The following is a 26,381-nucleotide window of genomic DNA, read 5'->3' on the forward strand; positions in this document are numbered from 1 at the left end:
CCACTGTGAGCAGCACTTGGTGATGGTGGGAAGAAGAACTCCCTTTGACACAAAGATCCTCCCAGTGAAAACAGGCTCCAGGAGGAGCATCTACCATGACTGGTTGCAGGATGAGGGGAAAGAGAAGAGATGAGCTCAGAGAGACAAGAACAAAACACAAACTAAGGAGACAGAAGACAAAAGTTAAGGACATGCAGTAGTGACATATAAAAGCATCAGGAGTGAAAAGAGGGGAGAAGAAAGCAGAGCATCATGGGAAGTCCACCAACAGCCTGAGCCTATAGCAGCATAACTAAGGGATGGGTCAGGGTCACCTGATCCAGCTCTAACTATAAGCTTTATCAAAAAGGAAAGTTTGAAGCTGATCTTCAAAGTAGAGAGGGTGTCTGTCTCCTGAACTCAAACTGGGAGCTGCTGCCACACCCAGTCCAACATAGCCAGGCTTTCTTTGCTGCTTTGACAAAACCTCAAATCCCAGTCAGAGATGATGAGCATCATCACAGTGATGATCATTTCTCTGTAACCCAGGCTTTCTGCTTCAGGATCTGTGCACGCTCACAGAACAAGGAGACCTTTAAACATCATTTCACTAAATGGATGGATTGAGCTCAGCCTACAGATGAACTGGTGCCAGAGATCATAAAGAACATCAAACAGTCCAATTCAACACTTTTAATGGAAATATGAGATTAATGCTGCAGACAATCATGAACCTGCTGAATTCATGAACATCAAGAATGCAGCGAGTGGTAAACTAAAGATTTGACCTCAGTGTGCTCAGTGTTACTGTCTATTCCTAACACATTCCTAACATGATAGCTGCACTTTAGAGCTCTAAAACTGGAACTGACACATATTTAAACTCTACATGTTACTCAGTACATTCAGCTCTGACACTCGCCCACAGTCCAACAAAGGAAACATGGAGATCACATCAGTTTGTCATCAAAGTTTAATTATTAGGGCAACTTAACCTGTTATTATCTCGTTAACTCATTAATTGATTAACGTCAGCAATTATGTTAATCACAGTTTTTAAAATCATGATTATTGTGAAAGTGCTCACTGGCTCTGAATATAAAAGCCATGGGTCACAGGAGGGATGTTGATCAGTGCTGGCTTGAAATGGGCGTCATTATGCGTCTCAGCCAATGGGAGCATTGAGGGTGGGCCTAATACTACTGCAGCGCTCACATGACCCAGGACAGAAAGAAAGGGGCGGGGACAGAAACATGGAGACAGGTACAGATCTTTGACATGTTCATTTTAAACTGTTCCAGGAGGCAGTGTTGATACAACTAAAGTTATCTGGAAGCAAAGTTGAGTTTTTTATCACCGGAGTACTTCATGTCTGAAGTATCACTTAAATGCATTACACGCTGTTGATGGCAGCAAACAAACCACCCAAACAAACAGAGGTGGGAGGCTTGGGCAGACTACGTAGATTCAGCTGGTGGGAGGAGTCTAGATAAACCAAAGAAAGACAAGCTAACAAACGCCACAGTGAAGTGAGTAGCTACAAACTGCAGGCTGATTAGTGTTGTTGAAGAAGTCGGTCTGAGGAATGTTCTTAGGATCAACAAATGACGGCATGTATGAGCCTCAAGACGCAGCATCACAAGAAGAACACATGAGCTGTAGAAAAAGGAGAGACTACGAAAGCCACGGCGTTACAACATGAACCAGCTGTTGGTCTCTCTGGAGACTACTGGACGTAGCTGGGTAACCATGGTTACCTGGGAGTTACAGAAACGTGCAGAACATGTGATTCATGTTGCACAGCAGTGGGACATTTGAAATAAAGTCAGCACACTCAGTACAGATAGTGCATCAAATATGATGCTGCTGCCAGACGTCTGCCTTTGAACACGTCCCTGCATCGCGCACAACACCAAGGTCGCCATGGCAATCACAGCTAACAGGGACAAAGTGCACAGCTGGAAGCCTGCAGGTATATTTAACATGATGTATTTCTCAGTGTCCTGTCTGTGTGTGAGAGACAAACAGCCTCTGTATGTGTGTGTAAATACAGCATGAATATGTAGAGGACATGTTTGTGGATATAAGTAAATGAATGCTCTGCGTCATTTGAATCTTTGATTCTTGTTTCTGTTGCAGGTCTGTGACTGAACCTCTGGGAGGAGAAACGTTGGTTTCATGCTCTGTGATTCTGTGTTTTGTCATCTCTCTCAGGTGATGGAGAGCTCAGATGATGACCCCGCCTACGTGGTCAAATTCAAGTCTACATTCAGAACAGACCTGGAGACACGCAAGCAAAATGCCAACATTGTATATGTGAAAACTGCTGCTGCACTGGAGCCAGATTCAAGGAGCTCAAGTGTTTACCCAGATCTTACTGAACTTACTGAAGGAACAGAGGGTTGTTAGAGGGAAACCTGTGGAAGCAACAACATCCGAGCCACCAGAGAAAAAGTTGGCCCTACGGGGAGTGCAGAATTATTAGGCAAATGAGTATTTTGTCCACATCATCCTCTTCATGCATGTTGTCTTACTACAAGCTGTATAGGCTCGAAAGCCTACTACAAATTAAGCATATTAGGTGATGTGCATCTCTGTAATGAGAAGGGGTGTGGTCTAATGACATCAACACCCTATATCAGGTGTGCATAATTATTAGGCAACGTCCTTTCCTTTGGCAAAATGGGTCAAAAGAAGGACTTGACAGGCTCAGAAAAGTCAAAAATAGTGAGATATCTTGCAGAGGGATGCAGCAGTCTCAAAATTGCAAAGCTTCTGAAGCGTGATCATCGAACAATCAAGCGTTTCATTCAAAATAGTCAACAGGGTCGCAAGAAGCGTGTGGAAAAACCAAGGCGCAAAATAACTGCCCATGAACTGAGAAAAGTCAAGCGTGCAGCTGCCAAGATGCCACTTGCCACCAGTTTGGCCATATTTCAGAGCTGCAACATCACTGGAGTGCCCAAAAGCACAAGGTGTGCAATACTCAGAGACATGGCCAAGGTAAGAAAGGCTGAAAGACGACCACCACTGAACAAGACACACAAGCTGAAATGTCAAGACTGGGCCAAGAAATATCTCAAGACTGGTTTTTCTACGGTTTTATGGACTGATGAAATGAGAGTGAGTCTTGATGGGCCAGATGGATGGGCCCGTGGCTGGATTGGTAAAGGGCAGAGAGCTCCAGTCCGACTCAGACGCCAGCAAGGTGGAGGTGGAGTACTGGTTTGGGCTGGTATCATCAAAGATGAGCTTGTGGGGCCTTTTCGGGTTGAGGATGGAGTCAAGCTCAACTCCCAGTCCTACTGCCAGTTTCTGGAAGACACCTTCTTCAAGCAGTGGTACAGGAAGAAGTCTGCATCCTTCAAGAAAAACATGATTTTCATGCAGGACAATGCTCCATCACACGCGTCCAAGTACTCCACAGCGTGGCTGGCAAGAAAGGGTATAAAAGAAGAAAAACTAATGACATGGCCTCCTTGTTCACCTGATCTGAACCCCATTGAGAACCTGTGGTCCATCATCAAATGTGAGATTTACAAGGAGGGAAAACAGTACACCTCTCTGAACAGTGTCTGGGAGGCTGTGGTTGCTGCTGCACGCAATGTTGATGGTGAACAGACCAAAACACTGACAGAATCCATGGATGGCAGGCTTTTGAGTGTCCTTGCAAAGAAAGGTGGCTATATTGGTCGCTGATTTGTTTTTGTTTTGTTTTTGAATGTCAGAAATGTATATTTGTGAATGTGGAGATGTTATATTGGTTTCACTGGTAAAAATAAATAATTGACATGGGTATATATTTGTTTTTTGTTTGTTTTTTGTTAAGTTTTTGTTAAGTTGCCTGTTTATCCCACAGATGTAATATTATCTACAGCTACTCTTAGTACCATTGATGTTAAGTTAGACTCTTTTTCTCCAATTGATCTTTCTGAGTTAACTTCAATAATTACTTCCTCCAAACCATCAACGTGTCTTTTAGACCCCATTCCTACAAAACTGCTGAAAGAAGTCCTGCCATTAATTAATTCTTCGATCTTAAATATGATCAACCTATCTCTAATAATCGGCTATGTACCACAGGCCTTCAAGCTGGCTGTAGTTAAACCTTTACTCAAAAAGCCATCTCTAGACCCAGCAGTCTTAGCTAATTATAGGCCAATCTCCAACCTTCCTTTCATATCAAAAATCCTTGAAAGAGTAGTTGTCAAACAGCTAACAGATCATCTGCAGAGGAATGGTTTATTTGAAGAGTTTCAGTCAGGTTTCAGAGCTCATCACAGCACAGAAACAGCTTTAGTGAAGGTTACAAATGATCTTCTTATGGCCTCTGACAGTGGACTCATCTCTGTGCTTGTCCTGCTAGACCTCAGTGCAGCGTTCGATACTGTCGACCATAATATCCTATTAGAGCGATTAGAACATGCTGTAGGTATTACAGGTACTGCACTGCAGTGGTTTGTATCATATCTATCTAATAGACTCCAGTTTGTGCATGTAAATGGAGAGTCCTCTTCACACACTGAGGTTAATTATGGAGTTCCACAGGGTTCAGTGCTAGGACCAATTCTGTTTACATTATACATGCTTCCCTTAGGCAGCATCATTAGAAGACATAGCATACATTTTCACTGCTATGCAGATGACACCCAGCTCTATCTGTCCATGAAGCCAGATAACACACACCAATTAGTTAAACTGCAGGAATGTCTTAAAGACATAAAGACCTGGATGGCCGCTAACTTTCTGCTTCTTAATTCAGATAAAACTGAGGTTATTGTACTCGGCCCTGAAAATCTTAGAAATATGGTATCTAACCAGATTCTTCCTCTGGATGGCATTACCTTGGCCTCCAGTAACGCTGTGAGGAACCTTGGAGTCATTTTTGACCAGGACATGTCCTTCAAAGCACATATTAAACAAATATGTAAGACTGCTTTCTTCCATTTGCGCAACATCTCTAAAATTAGAAATATCCTGTCTCAGAGTGACACTGAAAAACTAGTTCATGCATTTATTACTTCCAGGCTGGACTACTGTAATTCATTATTATCAGGATGTCCAAAAAACTCACTGAAAAGCCTTCAGCTAATCCAAAATGCTGCAGCAAGAGTACTGACAGGGACTAGAAGGAGAGAGCATATTTCTCCTGTTTTGGCTTCCCTTCATTGGCTTCCTGTTAAGTCCAGAATTGAATTCAAAATCCTGCTCCTCACATACAAGGTCTTAAATAATCAGGCCGCATCTTATCTTAATGACCTTGTAGTACCATATCACCCTATTAGAGCACTTCGCTCTCGCTCTGCAGGCCTACTTGTTGTTCCTAGAGTATTTAAAAGTAGAATGGGAGGCAGAGCCTTCAGTTTTCAGGCCCCTCTTCTGTGGAACCAGCTTCCAGTTTGGATTCAGGAGACAGACACTATCTCTACTTTGAAGATTAGGCTTAAAACTCTCCTTTTTGCTAAAGCATATAGTTAGGGCTGGACCAGGTGACCCTGAATCCTCCCTTAGTTATGCTGCAATAGACGTAGGCTGCCGGGGGATTCCCATGATGCATTGAGTTTTTCCTTTCTAGTCACCTTTCTCACTCACTATGTATTAATAGACCTCTCTGCATTGAATCATATCTGTTATTAACCTCTGTCTCTCTTCCACAGCATGTCTTTTATCCTGTCTTCCTTCTCTCACCCCAACCGGTCGCAGCAGATGGCCGCCCCTCCCTGAGCCTGGTTCTGCCAGAGGTTTCTTCCTGTTAAAAGGGAGTTTTTCCTTCCCACTGTCGCCAAAGTGCTTGCTCATAGGGGGTCATATGATTGTTGGGTTTTTCTCTGTATCTATGAAGCGCCTTGAGGCAACTTTTGTTGTGATTTGGCGCTATATAAATAAAATTGAATTGAATTGAATTGAATTAATAATTATGCACAGTAATAGTCACCTGCACACACAGATATCCCCCTAAAATAGCTAAAACTAAAAACAAACTAAAAACTACTTCCAAAAACATTCAGCTTTGATATTAATGAGTTTTTTGGGTTCATTGAGAACATGGTTGTTGTTCAATAATAAAATTATTCCTCAAAAATACAACTTGCCTAATAATTCTGCACTCCCTGTATTGGTGCTTCATCAGAGTGTGATTGTGAACAGGAGGAAGACTCAGCTGAGAACAGTGTGGTGGATACAGAGCAGAGCCCACCATCAGTACAGAGGCCTGTCCATTAGAGTGCTGCTCCAACATGCAGCACATGTACTTGGCCACAGCTGCAACATCTGTACCTGTGAAAGCTTGTTCTCTGTTGCTGCTCATATTGTACAGAAGAAGAGAGTTTCTTTATCATCAGAAAATGTCAATGAGCTTGTGTCTTAGCAGCTGGCTCGGTGCAGAGGAGGAAGGAAATGTCAAGTCAGAGGAAGATAAATGCAGTTCATGTTGTCAACTCAACCTGGACTATTGAAAGAGTTTTTCTTTGTCTTGTTTCTGACTGAGATTCTCCAAAGGAAATCCAGCACAAACACACACTTCACACACTCAAAGTCCTGCACAGTAAATGAGCTGATGAGCGTTTGTGCTGCTCCCTGATAACAGAACAATAGTTCTGCTGGTTCCTGTTCTGAAAACACACATTTATAAATGTTCACTTGCTGTTGATCAAAGGTATGTTGGTGGCTCTGGACGCTGAGGGGAACTTTGTAAAAAACTAGATCAAATGTTAACGTCCTGGCAGAGGCAAAGAACTTTGATTTGATATTTGATTAGATTCATGTTTCAGCTCAGACTGACATAAATATTTGAACTGCTGCTGTGTTAAAGGGAACACTGCTGTTAGAAAGCACCTGATCTGTTTCTGCACACTGAATGTTGCACTTCTCATACTGCAGTACTATTACAATAAGTACACAATACACTACTTTTGAACTCGTGATTGAATGTTGCTGTAACAAAGCCATTAATGTGATTCAAAGTGTTCATGGTTTCCCAGCGCAACAAATGATTACACAAGTGTGACTGATCCACTTTCTAATGTGTGTGTAGCCCACACTGTGTGTCACTGTGTCACAGGTGAGTCTGTGTATCCAGGTTCTATGAGGAGAACAGGATATAGTGACTGAGTCCAGCAGCTTAAAGTCTGACTCCATCCTCCATTTAAATAACTCACACCAACAACTGAATAGCTTTGCCTTTGTGTAGCTGACGCTTCATTTTAATGTCCTTCTATTCTGGTTCATCTGGTTTCAGTTTCTATAAGCACACAGGTTTCATCAGTGACTCTATGACCTCAGTAATCTTTGCTGGGCCTTAATGCTCTGAACAAAGCTGCACATCACAAGACTAAATAGAAATGAATCAGTCTTTCATTTCTCACTGCTGTTTGACTTCAGCTCTCAATGTCCCACCATAACCCATGGAAAGAATTACTGTCCATCCAGGCTCCTGAACATGAAGCTGATGAAGGTGGAGTATTGTGAGGGCTGATGGAGATGATGAATCCAGGAGCAGTGGGTGGATGGCAGCATCAGCATGAAGGATCAGTGTGAGAACACATCATCATCCACAAAGAAAACCAGTCTGAGTGTCTGACGCTCTTGTTAGAAAGACGCAGTCCCAGCAGTTAGCTTGTCTGCTAGTTAGCTGAGAGCTAACTCACTTGTACATTGAATACCAAACTGTGTAAACCAGGGGTGTCAAACATATGGCCCGTGGGCCAAATCCAGCCCTTGAGATAATTTCATATGTCAAATATTGATAAATTTTCAGGCTTGCTGATAATCAATGTGAGCACGGCTGGGATTTTATTCTGATGAGCAAACCATGTGGCCAAACACTTTAAGAGACAGACTGGGATCATACCATTATGTGAAAGAAGACATGTCCCATAGACAGCAAGGGTAGTGGTAGAGACCAGGTACACAGAGAAATGGGAGCTGCATTGAAATGCAAGCGTGTCAGGAAAGAGTGAAAAGGCAAAATGAGCAGCATCTGGCTGCATTTCAGTGATATTGGAGACCACAAAGCTGAGTGCAAAACTTATATAGGAGATATACAGGAGACGCTGAGAGTAGAACTGATAAAATTAGGAGCTGGCTAAAGTGAGACCCATTTTTATTTCCACCCATTTTCATTGTGGAGGACAAAAGGTTTCAAACTCGTCCAGGTCTTAAACCTCACGTGTTCTTCCTAATAGCAGTAAATGGATAAAAATAAGGCTTTTATGAAAACACTGAATAAAACTTGCTGCCTTTAAAAAGACTAAATGTACAGTTCAGTATTGAATACTACATAAAATACTACATAAAATAAAGTGTGTCTGAATGGCAGAGATGCAGAAATATGTGCATATAGCACAGAGCCACGGCTCAGTGTCTGAATGAGTCTCACAGACCTGAATGTGCTGTTGAAGCCATTTATAATTCTAACGTAATTCTTTACTCGTTTGATCTGCTCCTTACCACAAGCGACCAGACGTAGAAGGTTTTGGACTTTTAACTATATTTTCTTAAGTTTTACAACTTTTCTTACAGTTAACAAAACTCGTTATGGCCATTCATGCTATACAAAGTAATTAGACAAATCCCCCTGATTTTAAACATGAAGTGTAGTTTTGGACGTTCATTTACTGCTGGTTCAGTGAATTTTGGTTGGACAGTGATGAAACCTGCAGTCTCAGAATCTGTGAGAAGTCTGCTTTCAGCACGCAACAGCATTGTTGTGTTGTGTGCTGTGGATTCACCTCTGCAAACTCACCACTGTTTTACCATCATGTTTCTACTTAGACAATAACAAAGGAAGCAGTTCCCAGGAACTACTTCCTGTCTTGTTAACATAAGAGTATGTTGCCCTTCAAAACACCTCCACTTCTCCTCTTATTAGAGGACTGCCTTATTATTAATCTGCTAATTCTGTCAGTTGGTGAAAGAAAAATGCTTGATCTCACCTGAGAGTTTCCAGTGTACAGTGTGGACTCTTCAGTCCTTCAGACAGAAGCTTCACGCCTGAATCCTTCAGGTTCATGTTACTCAGGTCCAGCTGTCTCAGATTAGAGGTCTGAGAGCTGAGACCTGAGGACAGAGCTTCACAGCTTCTCTCTGACAGGTCACAGTGACTCAGTCTGAAAAATAACAGATAAACAATTACAAAAATAAAACACTTATGTTGAAGTGTAATGAGATACTATTATATTTAGCAATATTTAATCTTGTTTTTGTCAGGAAACTGAGCACTGATGCAGAGCAACATGTGGAGAGAATCAGAGGAGAAGAAGTGAAGAGAGAACAGCAGTAAAACAACACTGAATTGTTCAGTGTGCTTTTGATATCAACAAAATGTGTCAAATTTGTTTATTTTGTATTTGTTTTAGTAGAATTGATGATTATCACTTAGATAACAACCACAGGCCAGGTCTAAATTGCACTTTGGTAACAGTTACACCCAGAAATATTTCAGAAATGTGGACAATTTGTGCTCCAATGTATTCAGTATTGAACAAACTGAGTACCGATGATCACTTAATGTTTTTGATATTATACTTGAGTTGTTCCCACCTGATCTGTGTTAACTAGAATAAACATTTAGAAACTAACGGTATGATCACATATTTACTTACAGGGCTTTGTTGGAGGCTTTGACCACTGGCAGCAGCCTCAGAAGAGCCTTTTTAAAGGCTCATGTTCTCACTTAGATCATCTATTTCTACCTACATTTCTTTCTGGGAAAAATGGGGATTACTTTGAAAACAGGAACTATTTTCCCCAGAAATCATCCCTGGATTAGTAAATCACTCCAACATCTTCTATTCAATTCAATTCAATTCAATTTTATTTATATAGCGCCAAATCACAACAAAAGTCGCCTCAAGGCGCTTCATAGATACAGAGAAAAACCCAACAATCATATGACCCCCTATGAGCAAGCACTTTGGCGACAGTGGGAAGGAAAAACTCCCTTTTAACAGGAAGAAACCTCCGGCAGAACCAGGCTCAGGGAGGGGCGGCCATCTGCTGCGACCGGTTGGGGTGAGAGAAGGAAGACAGGATAAAAGACATGCTGCGGAAGAGAGACAGAGGTTAATAACAGATATGATTCAATGCAGAGAGGTCTATTAATACATAGTGAGTAGGAAGTCAGTCAGAAGAAGCTGTCTTGTTATGAGGGAGAGAAGAAAAAGATTGAGGCACAGAAACTTGTCGAAAGAGAGATAAAGCAGCTAAAATCAGGTCTAAAAGAAAAGCAGAGCATAAGTTGAATAAAGGACACTCAAGGCTGGCTTGGAAAGGAACGAAGTCTATGGTGGGGATGCAGAGCAAGGAGCAAAGATGAACGTGATGCTGAATCAGCAGAGGACTTGGACTCATTTGATTCCAGCTTTTTTTTTTTTATTGACATTTTAAAATCACTATACAATACCAATCAACTTCAGCTATCTTTCAGTACATATATTTTTTCTTTTTTTGTATATTTAAACAACTAAAATATCCATACAATAAGAATGAAAGAAGAAGAAGAAAAGAAAAAGAAGCAAAACAGGAAACAACAAACAACATAAATAAAAAATACATAAGGAAAAAGAAAAAGGAAAGAAAAATAAATAAATATAGGGAGTGTGTTTTTGTTTCCATTAATGTAACTAGTATTTCCTCTAGTCTTCTAGTAGTTAACAAAGTCAAAATCTAATGCAAAAGCAAAAACTGGCCTGCATTTTCTAATGTAGTCCATCCATTTCTTCCATCGTGATACAAACAGGTCCCTCTTGTAGTTCACATCTGCTGTCATTTTCTCCATTCTGTAAATGTCCATTGTGATGTTCATCCACATGTTCATAGTTGGGCTCTCTGAAGAAAGCCATTTTTTTGTGATGGCTTTTTTTCCTGCTGCCAGTAAAATATTAAACAAGTATTTATCGTTCTTTGTCCATCCTTCTGGCATAAGTCCAAATAATAGAGTTTTACTTTCCAAAGGTAAATATCTTCCAAATGCCTCTTGTATTGCTGCATGTATTCCCTTCCAATAAGTTTTAATAACACGACAGTCCCAGAAAATATGATAGTGATTTGCATTTGTATTTCCACAATTTCTCCAGCAAGCGGGAGGGTTACCTTCATAGTGAGATTTTTGGTGAGGTGTAATAAAATATCTTATCAGGCATTTCCACCCAAATTCCCTCCAGCTCTGTGAGCTGCTACATTTCCATTGATATGCCCATATTGTTGTCCACTCTTCCTCCTTTATCTCTATTCCTCCCTCCATTTCCCATTTTGTTTTAATATATAAAGTCAAGTGTAATTTCATATTTGTTAATCCTTTATAGAGGTCACCTATAATACCTCTATTTTTATTTGAACTATATGCCCTTTTAAATACGTCTAGCAGCTGTTTACTCAATTCAGCCTTAGCTTTTATCGTTTTATTGACAAAATGCCTCATCTGTAGATATCTATAAAAATCCTGTGTTTCTAATGAATCTTTATCTTTCATTTTATCAAAACTAATTAGTCTCCCTTCCTCCATTACCATACTGTCAAGAAATATACTCTAAAACACTTCTTCAGTAAAGACTCAGAGAAGAGAAACACACAGAACTTCTTGCTAGCAAGGGCAGCCTCCAGACTGAGACTCGCGCTGAGAAACTGCCCCGGTCTTTATTTATACTTCAGTGGGTGCTTGTGTGTGTGTGTGTGTGTGTGTGTGTGGTCAGAGTGTGGCCCCATAAACGACTTCCCTTAACCTGCTGGTCTGGAAAATCCAACAGTTCATCTATATGTAAAGAAGCACTTAAACTAAAACTGACATAGCTACGTTAATCCTACCGTAAAACAATAAGACAAGGTATGACCTCTCTCATGCTCCTAGGATGTGGGGGTGAACACCCTAGAATGTTACAGACCCCTAGGATGAGACATTCTTTCAATATGCCACCAACTATATACTTCTACACACAAATGATTACATGCAGCATTCTACCATATGCAAACTTATATCATTAAAAGATTATACTGACTACTAAGTACAATTTTCCTATTAACACATACATAAAGCTGTTAATCCTTTATATGTCCAATCTTTGAATCTGGTGTCCAATTTATTTGGAGCAAAATGTGTGTCATATGCACACCACTTAAGAACTGCTATATCCTCTTCTAGTTTATATTCTTTTATTACTGTTTCCCAAATTTTAAAAGTCAACTTGATCCATGGATTTTCAATAGTTTTTATTACATTTTGCAAGCTTCTGTCTGCTATAATAGCTTGTATGGGAATGGAAGTCAGACCCTCCTCAATGGCTTTCCATTGAGCATCGTATGAAGGATTACACCAGCATATCATAGGCCTTAATTGTGCTGCCCAATAATATTCCCTAAGAGAAGGTAAGCCCCACCCACCTTTTCCTTTGTTAAGTTGTAGGGTTTTAAATCTAATTCGGGGCCTTTTTCCTTGCCATATGTATCTTGACAAAATTTCATCCCATTCATTAAACTGTTTCTGGTTAATTTCTATTGGTAATGTTTGAAATAAATATAATAATTTAGGAAGAATATTAATTTTAATTGAGTCTATTCTCGAATATAAACTTAAATATGGAATTAGATTCAATCTCGCTATATCTTCCTTAATTTTTTTCTGTATTGGTAAATAATTTTGTTCTAATAGTTCTGTAAGATCCTTAGGTATTATGACTCCTAGATATTTAAAGTACTCTGTTTGCCATGCTAATTGATACTTATTTTTAATTTCTTCTGATGGAATATAATTGTACTTAAGCAATTGTGTTTTACTCATATTAACCCTATATCCAGATAGTCGACCAAAGTATTCAAATGATTGCATTAATTTAGGTAAAGAATTTGATGGTTGACCCAAAAATATTAAAATATCATCTGCATAGCAGGCTAATTTATGCTCCTTTTCATGGATATTAATACCATCTACTTCTTTATTTTGTCTTATATATTGAGCCAATGGTTCCAGATATAACGCAAATAATAATGGTGAGCACGCACAGCCCTGCCTTGTTCCTCTTTGCAGCTTAATACTATTTGATAGGTAGCCATTAATTTTAATCCTTGCCGTAGGGTTATCATAAAGTGCCTGTATTGTCTTAATTATATTTTCGTGAAAGCCAAATGTATGCAAGACTCGGTAAAGAAAGTTCCAATTAACTGAATCGAATGCTTTTTCTGCATCGATACTGATTACCATTGCTTCTATTTTATTCTTTTGAATATGATTAATAATTTGTAATGTCCGTCGTACATTATCTTGTATTTGGCGCTCTCGAATAAACCCTGTTTGATCATTATGAATTAGATTAGGTAAGAACTTTTCTAATCGTCTAGCCATGATAGATGTAAACAGCTTGTAATCTGTATTAAGAACAGATATTGGTCTATATGACGCACATTCTAATTTATCCTTGTTTTCTTTTGGGATGGCAGAGATAATTGCTTCTTTCCAGCTAGAAGGTACTTGAGCCTTCTTTAGGACCCAATTCATTGTTAGAAGCATCACTGGTATTAATTCTTCTTTTAGCTCCTTGTACCATTCTGCCGTATATCCATCTGATCCTGGAGATTTATTTATTTTAACTTTACTTATTGCTATTCTTAGTTCCTTTTCTTTTATATCTTCAATCAAAGTTTTATTCTGTTCTTCATTCAGTACTGGTAAATCAAGAGAATCTAAAAAACTGTTAATTTCAACTATACTACTCTCTGTGTTATTAGCATACAGAGTCTTATAAAATGTTTCAAATGCACTCTGAACTTCTGTTGGTTTATTTTTTATTAGTTTTGTCACTGGATGTTTAATTTTGTGAACTGTATTATCTGCCATTTTCTTTTTTAGTTTCCAGGCTAATACATTCATTGCTTTTGATCCTCCCTCATAATACCTTTGTTTAAGAAACATATGTGGTCAAATCATTTATTTCATTTCTTGTTTTCCTAATTTTCTCCAATATATCCTGAGATGTTTTTCTTTCATGCCTTTTCTCTAATTCTTCTAACTTATTTTGTAGCTCTTCTAATTTCTTATTTCTCATCTTTTTCTTATAAGAGGATATTGCTATAATTTTCCCTCTCAGGACAGCTTTTAAGGCATCCCACAGTATAGGAGGAGACACCTCACCATTGTCATTAGTTTCCATATAGAAGTGAATCTCTTTCTTAATTTGTCCTTTGAAGTGAGGATCATTCAGTAAGCTTGAATTTAATTTCCAATTACTGAGTTTTGGTTGCATGTTTAAATCAACAGACAGGTATACTGGTGCATGATCGCTTAAATCGCTTAAAGTGTTTATTTTATCTTTATTTTTAATGTTTTAGTATTCTGTGCTTTTCTATTGGAAATATCTAGCTTTGGTTGTAGATGTATATTTAAATCTCCTCCGCAAATTAGGAAACCTACTGTCTCTGTTACCATCATATCTATAATTTTCTTAAAGAAATAAATATCGCTTCCAGGGGGTGCATATATATTTAACAACGTGACTGGGTTCCCCTCAATGTTTCCCCTTACCAAAATATAACGTCCCTCTTTATCACTTATCTCAGATATTTTTTCAAAGAGTAATTTGCTTGATAACAGGATAGCCACTCCTCTCCTTCGTCCAGTTTTATAGGAAGAGGAGAAAACTGTTGTATAACCCATTCTTTTCAGTTTTTCATGCTCCTTACAGTCTAGATGGGTTTCCTGTAGATACACTATTTGTACTTGTTCTTTCTTCATTTTAGTTAAAATTTTATTACGTTTAATTGGATTCGACAGGCCATTTACATTATATGATATGATTTTTACCTTATCTTTAAGCATACCCTTACTATTTGAATATTATTAATGTAACAACGACATGTACCATCAGACCACTTCCTAAACATACATAAGCAAACATTAATATTAACATTAAAGCTGTATAAAACAACAGCTACAGAAATAAGCTTTATTTGGTCAAAGAAAAAAAAAAAAGACTTCCAACTGTGGGGTCCCCGATATGACCCTAAGTAAGCCCCGATAAAAAAGGGGGCTTCGAGGGGGGGCCTCTCTCACCTCTATGTGAGACAGGGCCTTCCTTAGCCAGCAGGCCAATGTCCATTCTACTAATAGCATAGGTAGCACGTCCGCCTATTTTCAATTTCTGCATTGCCACTTCAGTATATTATTTCGAGATAAGAAGTCTTTACCAGTGTATATGGCTATAGCTTGATTCCAGCTTTGCTATCATTGATTTCAATGAAGAGCTTTGTGATTGTAGCAAAGGGCTGGTAGCTCTGAGAGTGACACTGATGAGGTGTCTGTGAAGGTTCGCAGTCATCTAAAGAGCTTAGAAAAAAAGGCATCTGGACTTCTTTAAGTTTCTTGAAGACGTTTCACCTTTCACCTCTCATCCAAGAAGCTTCTTTATTTCTAGGGTCAAATGGTGGAGAGTCCCAGATTAGCCTGTGTACAAACAGACTTCAGCCATATGAGAGTGAGTGTGAGTGAATGAGAGCACACACAGGACACTCTGATCCCTGAACGTGTGTGACTCAGTGAAAAAGAGGATTGTACTGGATATACTGTGACTGACAAACAGAGTTTAAAGAGAAAGGTGTTTGGATTAAAATGGATTATGCTAAATTGAACGTGCTAATGAATTCTGAACTGACTGAAATGTGAAGTGAAGATAATTCAGATGTAAAAGAGAGAGAGGGGGTGATAATAAGGTGAGGCTGAAGATCAGTGAAGGGCATGTAAACACCTGATTAGCTGAGTAGATATCCTAGTTTAACAAGCACTACAATCTAGAGGAGAGCTGCACTAACAGGTGTGACTGATGAGATCTGACCTGCAAGGATACTCATGTTTATGTGTATCAGGACAAGCAGGGAAGACCTGGACATCAACTCTGTCAGGCTGCCTGAGTCCTCTCACCCACATCAGCTCAGAACTCTGCATTATCTACTGAGTCAGACTCAGAGGATCAGGGATCAGAAGTTCTACAAAGAGTAGAACCAGACTTCCTGTATAGAGGTGTGCGGGCCTACTGATCCACAGTGTCAGCAAAACTTTCACATCATATTTATCTCAGCACAACTAAAACATGGTGACTGACCTCAGAGTTTCAAATCGACATTGTGGATTCTCCAGAAGAACAGACAGATGCTTCACTCCTGAGTCCTGCAGGTTGTTGTTGTTACTCAGGTCCAGCACTTTCAGATGGGAGGGGTTGGACGTCAGTGCAGCTGCCAGATAATCACAGCTGATCTCTGACAAATCACAGTCCTTCAATCTGAATAAAAAATGAAAGATGTAAGTTTATTAGACAAAGTGTGAGCTTGAAATCATTCAGTGTTTCATCATCTGTTCAGAGCTGAAGAAGGTTCAGAATGTAGAAGTTTAGAAAATGGAAACTCCAAACAGCTGAAGCCAACAGGAAGCAGCTTCAAACAAACAAGAGAAAAAAATGAATTTTTCACATTGAAGTTGTACATTTATCATAAAGTTGTCAAGTTTTGCCGTGTGAAATAAAAAAAAAACTGAACAGGAATCCTCAGAGTTGAACCCTCTGCACAGATGTTCAGGTTCTTCTTCAGGTCCCAAAGTGCAGAACAACAAGGTTTCAAACAGCTTCGTTCCAGCAGCATCAGCCACAGAAATGCAGAGAAAATTCTTTGGATCTCTTGGTTGTGTTGTATGATGCTGTTTTTGCATATCTGGTGTCTGTGTTTCTTTGTGAGGATGGATCATCTACTGCAGCTCCAGATAAACAGAGCTGGACCTGAACCTGGTAGCTTCACTTAGAAGACACTTGTGACGGGAACGTGTGAGAAGTTTTGTGCAGACAAGTGTTGATTTTGAGTCTGGGACGAGGTCTCCACAGTCTTTGTGGAGATCCACATTCTGCATACTGCCTGTGAGAAGCTGCAGACATTTCTCCTCCAAATCCACTGAGCAGCTGCTCGTGGTGGTATTAGCTTCATGTGTGCGTGTTAGCATTAAGCCTCGGTGACACTCTGCTGTGGACACGGTCACAGCTGGACGCGTGATGGACGAGTCGTCCTTCCTGTTAAACTTCTTTGAGGTGAGCTTGAAGCTGCTGCTTGGGGCGCATGCACAGCTGGTTATTGTACTGGAAATGTTCTGCAGACAAGTCCACGCGCTCACAACAAAGCTCAGTGTGGACGACGCTGTGCACGCTCCAATGCTGATTGGTTAGAAAGTTGGCGGGAACAGGGAAGAGAGCAACAGCAGCGTTCAGCCCAAACATGGAGGATCAAAGAAGAAGAGCATGAGAAGCCCAGATGGAGGCTGCAGTGGACACTTTTCATTGTTTTAACACTCGCTTTCACTTCAGCTTCACCAACAACAGCACAAGCAGAGCAGCCCACTGACTGCGTGGCCGTGACGGCGCCCCCTGGTGACTGTAAACCACTACAACATGTAGACGGCCGTCCGCTGCTCATTTCTTTGCCACCATCACAGGAGCTCTTTATCCTGTTCTACACTCTCATTGGTTCTTTGTGTAATTGTTTTTTACAACAGTAGTCATTGTGATTGTTCAAAGAAGACAATCAGCTGTGACTAAATGTAGCTCCTACAGCAGTGATGGGAATAACTACTGAAGCTAATCCAGTATCAAAGCTCAGGAATCAGCAGCTCCCACCTCGTTTTCTTTGAACAACTATTTTTAGCTGCTGTGTTTTTGTGTTTCTGCAGACCTCAGACATCCTGCTGCTCTGGAGAACTGAAGCTCTAAAGGGTTCAGCCTTTATCTCCAAGAAACAAAGCTGATCATGGAGACCCAGCAGGTCAGCTGATCTGTGGACAGCACCAGCATCTTTAAGTAAGTCTGAGAGATGAGCAGTCTTTGGAAGCCTGTCTGATCGTCTCAGAGCAGGATTTGGATCATTATTTGGCTTTTCTTCTATTATTATGTTTAGTTTCTGCTTCACAGATATTCTCTGAGATGTTCTCTGATATGTTTCCCACTGTTGGACAAACTTTCACAGTTTCTTAATAAAGGAGATCTCCTGTGGAGTCCATCTGTGATAATATGTTAAACACTGAATTATAATTCCTATCTGAATGTACTGACTGTTAATTATTGATGAGAACATAATCAGTAAATATAAAGATGTTTGAGTTTGGCTTTGATGAATCAGAATAAAAGTAATAAAATAATGATTTTAGAGACAGGCCTAACTCAGGCCAGCTGACAGCCTGTGTACAAACAGACTTCAGCCATATGAGAGTGAGTGTGAGTGAATGAGAGCACACACAGGACACTCTGATCTCTGAATGTGTGTGACTCAGTGAAAAAGAGGATTGTACTGGATATACTGTGACTGACAAACAGAGTTTAAAGAGAAAGGTGTTTGGATTAAAATGGATTATGCTAAAGTGAACGTGCTAATGAAATCTGAACTGAATGAAATGTGAAATGAAGATAATTCAGATGTAAAAGAGAGAGAGGGGGTGATAATAAGGTGGGGCTGGAGATCAAACACCTGATTGGTTGAGTAGATATCAGATCGACTGTTTTCCTTGTGGATTATAACTTTAAGAAGATGTGACATTCATCAAGAAATCCTGCTGTCCGGATTATTTCCATGAATACTGAGCTGGAACACATCTACAGTGCTGGAAGTGCCCATCTCACCACCAACCTCTCTGTGCACATTCATTTTTTAACCCTTTGTGAGACACTAAAGGTGTAAATCTGAGTATTTATCTATGTTAGTGCTAACACCTCTAATAGGTTGCTTTGGCCTTTCCAAGTAATATCTTCCCTTGGAGTCTGCGGTCCAGGCTCCTAAAATCATCCTAGTTTAACAAGCACTACAATCTAGAGGAGAGCTGCACTAACAGGTGTGACTGATGAGATCTGACCTGCAAGGATACTCATGTTTATGTATATCAGGACAAGCAGGGAAGACCTGGACATCAAGACTGTCAGGCTGCCTGAGTCCTCTCACCCACATCAGCTCAGAACTCTGCATTATCTACTGAGTCAGACTCAGAGGATCAGGGATCAGAAATTCTACAAAGAGTAGAACCAGACTTCCTGTATAGAGGTCTGCGGGCCTACTGATCCACAGTGTCAGCACAACTTTCACATCATATTCATCTCAGCACAACTAAAACATGGTGACTGACCTCAGAGTTTCAAAATGACATCGTGGATTCTCCATAAGAACACACAGCTCCTCCACTCCTGAGTCCTGCAGGTTGTTGTAGGTTCCACTCAGGTCCAGCACTCTGGGATACGAGGGGTTGGACGTCAGAGCTGCTGCCAGATAATCACAGCTGATCTCTGACAAATCACAGTCCTTCAATCTGTATAAAGAATGAAAGATGTAAGTTTATTAGACAAAGTGCTTGAAATCATTCAGTGTTTCATCATCTGTTCAGAGCTGAAGAAAGTTCAGAATGTAGAAGTTTAGAAAATGGAAACTCCAAACAGCTGAAGCCAACAGGAAGCAGCTTCAAACAAACACAAGAAAAGAAAAAAACTCTGAATGTTTCACATTAAAGTCGTACAATTATCATAAAAACATGAAAAAGTCGTGTTTTTCCTTCAAGGAACAACATGGCTTCACTTTTAAAGGTGAAGTGTGAAAGAAATGGACATATTTGAAGTCCATCACCTTTTTCCAGTCACATTATTAAAGCAGACAAACTACAAGCTCATTTTCATTCCAACAAGTCATCTTCTGACCCTTTATTATTATTGTTATTATTCAATATTTATGGAGGATGTTTTTAAATTAGGCTCAATTATGTGACAGACATTTCATCCCATGTCAGTTTGGCCTCATCCTGGGCCGGATTATCCAGCACACACTCTGACCACAGGCCCAGGGGACACGCACAGCTGGACTCCATCCAAGAGACGGGAAACAAACCAACACAATAATAAAAAGCACCATGTGATATTCTTACATCTTCCAGACTAACATACATTCCAAACTTTCTTTCTTTTCTTTTTTTTTTAAATAAAGCTCTGACTTGTATTACGAGTCTGTGGTCTGGGAGAGAGTCCTGTAACTCTGTCTGCAAAATACAGTAAATAATGACCAATGTTGGGCAATTAATTATATAGTTACTTCTTCAAAAAAGTTACTGAGTTTTGCAAACAAAGATTTTTTTTTGCAGCTGTTTACCTAAAAATGCAGCCAAGGCGTTTTTTTAAATAAACATTTTAAACTATTTACAGAACAATCAGCTGTTCTGCATCAAATCTGATGCCACACAAATTATTTGTGTCACTCCAAAAAATAATTTCTGTCCACTATGAGATAAAGGAGAACAGCCTGATACCTGCAGGCCTGACAACAGGAGATGTATCACTGCTGTAACACCTGTAACATTCAGCAGTTGCTTGAATGTCAGTATAATATCAGCCTGATGTCTGCAGTTTAGTGTCAGCACAACTTTCACATCATATTCATCTCAGCACAACTAAAACATGCTGACTGACCTCAGAGTTTCAAGTCCACATCCTGGACTCTCCAGGAAACCACACAGATGCTTCACTCCTGGATCCTGCAGGTAGTTGTTGTTACTCAGGTCCAGCTCTCTCAGATGGGAGGGGTTGGACGTCAGTGCAGCTGCCAGATAATCACAGCTGATCTCTGACAAATCACAGTTCATCAATCTGTATAAAGAATGAAAGATGTAAGTTTATTAGACAAAGTGTGATCTTGAAATCATTCAGTGTTTCATCATCTGTTCAGAGCTGAAGAAGGTTCAGGATGTAGAAGTTTAGAAAATGGAAACTCCAAACAGCTGAAGCCAACAGGAAGCAGCTTCAAACAAACACAACAAGAGAAAAAACTCTGAATGTTTCACATTAAAGTCGTACATTTATCATAAAAACAGGACAAAGACTTGAAAAAGTCGTGTTTTTCCTTCCAGGAACCACAAGGCTTCACTTTTAAAGGTGAAGTGTGAAAGAAATGGACATATTTGAAGTCCAACACCTTTTTCCAGTCACATTATTAAAGCAGACAAACTACAAGCTCATTTTCATTCCAACAAGTCATCTTCTGACCTGGACTAACAACACTGGTCTCTATGTGCAGCTGGCTGTGAGACCAGTGCTCAGGGACCGTCTACAAAGTGCAACACTGAAAGAACATCACACACTAATTTGCTTCCATCATCCAACCTGAAGAGGAAACAGAGACGGCTTCCCTTCAAAGTAAAAGCTGCTCCTTTTGGACACAGTATCAAAGAAAGTCTACAGTATAACATAGAAAAGACAGAACAAAGTTTTGGTTGTTTTTAAATTGTGCAGAAATTAAACTACACTAAGCTCAATTATGTGACAGACATTTCATCCCATGTCAGTTTGGCCTCATCCTGGGCCGGATTATCCAGCACACACTCTGACCACAGGCCCAGGGGCCACGCACAGCTGGGCTCCATCCAAGAGACAGGAAACAAACCAACACAATAATAAAAAGCACCATGTGATCTTACATCTTCAAGACAAACATACATTCCAAACTTTCTTTCTTTTCTTTTTTTTTTTAAATAAAGCTCTGACTTGTATTACGAGTCTGTGGTCTGGGAGAGAGTCCTGTAACTCTGTCTGCAAATTACAGTAAATAATGACCAATGTTGGGCAATTAATTATATAGTTACTTCTTCAAAAAAGTTACTGAGTTTTGCAAACAACAAAGATTTTTTTTGCAGCTGTTTACCTAAAAATGCAGCCAAGGCGTTTTTTTAAAATAAACATTTTAAACTATTTACAGAACAATCAGCTGTTCTGCATCAAATCTGATGCCACACAAATTATTTGTGTCACTCCAAAAAATAATTTCTGTCCACTATGAGATAAAGGAGAACAGCCTGATACCTGCAGGCCTGACAACAGGAGATGTATCACTCCTGTAACACCTGTAACATTCAGCAGTTGCTTGAATGTCAGTATAATATCAGCCTGATGTCTGCAGTTTAGTGTCAGCACAACTTTCACATCATATTCATCTCAGAACAACTAAAACATGCTGACTGACCTCAGAGTTTCAAGTCCACATCCTGGACTCTCCAGGAAACCACACAGATGCTTCACTCCTGGATCCTGCAGGTAGTTGTTGTTACTCAGGTCCAGCTCTCTCAGATGGGAGGGGTTGGACGTCAGTGCAGCTGCCAGATAATCACAGCTGATCTCTGACAAATCACAGTTCATCAATCTGTATAAAGAATGAAAGATGTAAGTTTATTAGACAAAGTGTGATCTTGAAATCATTCAGTGTTTCATCATCTGTTCAGAGCTGAAGAAGGTTCAGAATGTAGAAGTTTAGAAAATGGAAACTCCAAACAGCTGAAGCCAACAGGAAGCAGCTTCAAACAAACACAACAAGAGAAAAAACTCTGAATGTTTCACATTAAAGTCGTACATTTATCATAAAAACAGGACAAAGACTTGAAAAAGTCGTGTTTTTTCCTTCCAGGAACCACAAGGCTTCACTTTTAAAGGTGAAGTGTGAAAGAACTGGACATATTTGAAGTCCAACACCTTTTTCCAGTCACATTATTAAAGCAGACAAACTACAAGCTCATTTTCATTCCTACAAGTCATCTTCTAACCTGGACTAACAACACTGGTCTCTATGTGCAGCTGGCTGTGAGACCAGTGCTCAGGGAGCAAAAAGTCTACAGTATAACATAGAAAAGACAGAACAAAGTTTTGGTTGTTTTTAAATTGTGCAGAAATGAAACTACACTAAGCTCAATTATGTGACAGACATTTCATCCCATGTCAGTTTGGCCTCATCCTGGGCCGGATTATCCAGCACACACTCTGACCACAGGCCCAGGGGCCACGCACAGCCGGGCTCCATCCAAGAGACAGGAAACAAACCAACACAATAATAAAAAGCACCATGTGATCTTACATCTTCATGACAAACATAGTAAAAACATGAGCATATTATTTTCCTGATAAAATGATGTGACAGGTAGAACAGAGTAAAGTGGTGGTGTTACAGCCTTTCTCCCCTCTGCTGCCGAGGCTGTTAGTCTCTCCCAAACTCAGCTACAGGACTTCCAAATTAATGAAAGCAGCAGAAGTGGCTTTACAAATGAAAGAGGAAGAGGAGAAGAAGAGGAGAGGGAGGCCACCCTGACCATCACTCCAGCTGAAAACATCACACTTCCATTAAAGTTGGTGAGAAAATGTTGAGCAGGATGAGCTGCTGGCTAATCTGGAGGCTGTGGCAGCAGCTCACAGTCACAGTGGATTTCCACTCATGAAAAAGCTCTGGCCGCTTCATTTCTCATCTCATATCAGAGACTTTAATGCTTCACTGAAGCTGTACTGTGATGCTTCCTTTCCATATTCAGCCCAATGTGCTCTGTATTGTTTTATGCAGGTCATCTAAACAGGAATGAGCAGCTCATTTCAATATAAAAGGTTGGAACTGTAAAGAAAACAAACAGAGCTCATAAACTGAAACCGATTTCATTTTTTCAGCTGGAACATTTTAGTTGTTCCTTATTCAATACATACATAATTATATTTACAGTAAGTCTTATCATTCCCCTTTTCCCTGTCAGTCACCGCCAATGTTCCCTCTAATGTTTCATGTGTCTGAGCGAACACACAAACTCCCTGAGCGTCCCTTGGACCACTGTGAGCAACAGCAGACGTGTGCACTGTGGTCACGCCAGCATCGAATCCATCCAAGTTACATGGTTTATTAAAGTAATCAAATTACAGCATTTACATTTATGTTAGACTACTTTTAATTAACTGCTTTAGCCCACTTACAATGAAAATTAAAAACAACCTTGTTCATGACCTGTGTAGTACGTTAACACTATTGGAAGTAAAAATAACTTGAACTCCAATTTTGAAAACACAACTTTATTTTTTCTATTTTTATAAAGCTCTGACTTGTATTATGAGTCTGTGGTCTCGGAGAGAGTCCGTAACTCTCTGTCTGCAAAAAACAGTAAATAATGACCAATGTTGGGCAATTAATTATATAGTTACTTCTTCAAAAAAGTTACTGAGTTTTGCAAACAACAAAGTTTGTTGCAATAAATACTGAATACTATCGTTGTTATAAGCAACGATAGTATTCAGGAAGAAAACCAAACATTGCAGATATTTTTATCATAACTCTGGTTTTACGTGGCGGATCAACACAATTTAAAAACTGGTATAAAGTCCACACTTTTTCCATCAATTGTTCCGTCTGTCCTGCTCACATCTCCAATGGTTGGACACGTTGTCATTAACGTGGCTTCACTCCACATCAGCCGCTTTGCTCGCTAAAACACCGGTGTCGGCACATAAGGACGCTGTCATAGCCTGTCAGCGACGTTGATTAGCTGCGCATACAGGGAGTGCAGAATTATTAGGCAAGTTGTATTTTTGAGGAATTATTTTATTATTGAACAACAACCATGTTCTCAATGAACCCAAAAAACTCATTAATATCAAAGCTGAATGTTTTTGGAAGTAGTTTTTAGTTTGTTTTTAGTTTTAGCTATTTTAGGGGGATATCTGTGTGTGCAGGTGACTATTACTGTGCATAATTATTAGGCAACTTAACAAAAAACAAATATATACCCATTTCAATTATTTATTTTTACCAGTGAAACCAATATAACATCTCCACATTCACAAATATACATTTCTGACATTCAAAAACAAAACAAAAACAAATCAGCGACCAATATAGCCACCTTTCTTTGCAAGGACACTCAAAAGCCTGCCATCCATGGATTCTGTCAGTGTTTTGATCTGTTCACCATCAACATTGCGTGCAGCAGCAACCACAGCCTCCCAGACACTGTTCAGAGAGGTGTACTGTTTTCCCTCCTTGTAAATCTCACATTTGATGATGGACCACAGGTTCTCAATGGGGTTCAGATCAGGTAAACAAGGTGGCCATGTCATTAGTTTTTCTTCTTTTATACCCTTGCTTGCCAGCCACGCTGTGGAGTACTTGGACGCGTGTGATGGAGCATTGTCCTGCATGAAAATCATGTTTTTTCTTGAAGGATGCAGACTTCTTCCTGTACCACTGCTTGAAGAAGGTGTCTTCCAGAAACTGGCAGTAGGACTGGGAGTTGAGCTTGACTCCATCCTCAACCCGAAAAGGCCCCACAAGCTCATCTTTGATGATACCAGCCCAAACCAGTACTCCACCTCCACCTTGCTGGCGTCTGAGTCGGACTGGAGCTCTCTGCCCTTTACCAATCCAGCCACGGGCCCATCCATCTGGCCCATCAAGACTCACTCTCATTTCATCAGTCCATAAAACCTTAGAAAAATCAGTCTTGAGATATTTCTTGGCCCAGTCTTGACGTTTCAGCTTGTGTGTCTTGTTCAGTGGTGGTCGTCTTTCAGCCTTTCTTACCTTGGCCATGTCTCTGAGTATTGCACACCTTGTGCTTTTGGGCACTCCAGTGATGTTGCAGCTCTGAAATATGGCCAAACTGGTGGCAAGTGGCATCTTGGCAGCTGCACGCTTGACTTTTCTCAGTTCATGGGCAGTTATTTTGCGCCTTGGTTTTTCCACACGCTTCTTGCGACCCTGTTGACTATTTTGAATGAAACGCTTGATTGTTCGATGATCACGCTTCAGAAGCTTTGCAATTTTGAGACTGCTGCATCCCTCTGCAAGATATCTCACTATTTTTGACTTTTCTGAGCCTGTCAAGTCCTTCTTTTGACCCATTTTGCCAAAGGAAAGGACGTTGCCTAATAATTATGCACACCTGATATAGGGTGTTGATGTCATTAGACCACACCCCTTCTCATTACAGAGATGCACATCACCTAATATGCTTAATTGGTAGTAGGCTTTCGAGCCTATACAGCTTGGAGTAAGACAACATGCATGAAGAGGATGATGTGGACAAAATACTCATTTGCCTAATAATTCTGCACTCCCTGTATATGAATGTGAATCACGTGATTGGCTGGATTATGGGATAAGGTGGCATTGTTCTAATCCCATACGGGAGCAGCCAGTCACTGACCGACTAACACTGCAAAACAGAATTGTTGAAATATTAATTTTAATTTCAATTGAGATTTGATTTTTTTTTTTTTTTTTTTGTGCGCAACGCAGATATTCTGTGCGCAGAGACGTGCCAGCAGTGCGCAGTTGCACGCGCGCAGCTTAGAGGGAACATTGGGCACCACCACAGTTCACTTCAACAAAACTTTACTTCAGATTTGTTTTCATGTTTTGATCCAGTGATGAGAGCCGTTTCCCCCATGTCCAGTCCTTGTACTAAGCTAGGCTAAACATGTCCAGTGCCTGTCTCTGTGCAGCTTTTAATCTGATGTAGAGTGGGTAGAGGTAAGGTAGAAATTGAGGAAGAAGAAAATGACTTCCTCAATCAACATGCAGCTACCAACCCAAATGGTGAGGTGGTGGTTAGTTATTACTGTTGTTTA

General features: G+C 40.1%; 1 protein-coding gene across 2 annotated transcripts in view; it reads right to left on the bottom strand.

Annotated features, from left to right (window-relative positions):
- LOC146391929 (protein NLRC3-like) overlaps nt 1–26,381 on the bottom strand; it is a 152,152-nt gene that overhangs the window by 4,132 nt on the left and 121,639 nt on the right. Inside the window, exons 4-8 of one of the 2 annotated variants that reach the window (XM_084915511.1) lie at nt 21,976–22,152; nt 20,430–20,606; nt 19,106–19,285; nt 16,062–16,238; nt 8,913–9,086 (exon numbers count right to left, since the gene is read on the bottom strand). In XM_084915511.1, the coding sequence (XP_084771637.1) occupies nt 8,913–9,086; nt 16,062–16,238; nt 19,106–19,285; nt 20,430–20,606; nt 21,976–22,152 (885 nt within the window). The remainder of the gene's footprint in view (nt 1–8,912; nt 9,087–16,061; nt 16,239–19,105; nt 19,286–20,429; nt 20,607–21,975; nt 22,153–26,381) is intronic. The other variant, XM_084915516.1, reaches the window with a different exon arrangement.

The sequence above is a fragment of the Perissodus microlepis genome, chromosome 3, assembly GCF_051167445.1.
Source record: "Perissodus microlepis isolate ML-2025 ecotype Zambia chromosome 3, ASM5116744v1, whole genome shotgun sequence".
In the NCBI taxonomy this organism is placed as follows: Eukaryota; Metazoa; Chordata; class Actinopteri; order Cichliformes; family Cichlidae; genus Perissodus; species Perissodus microlepis.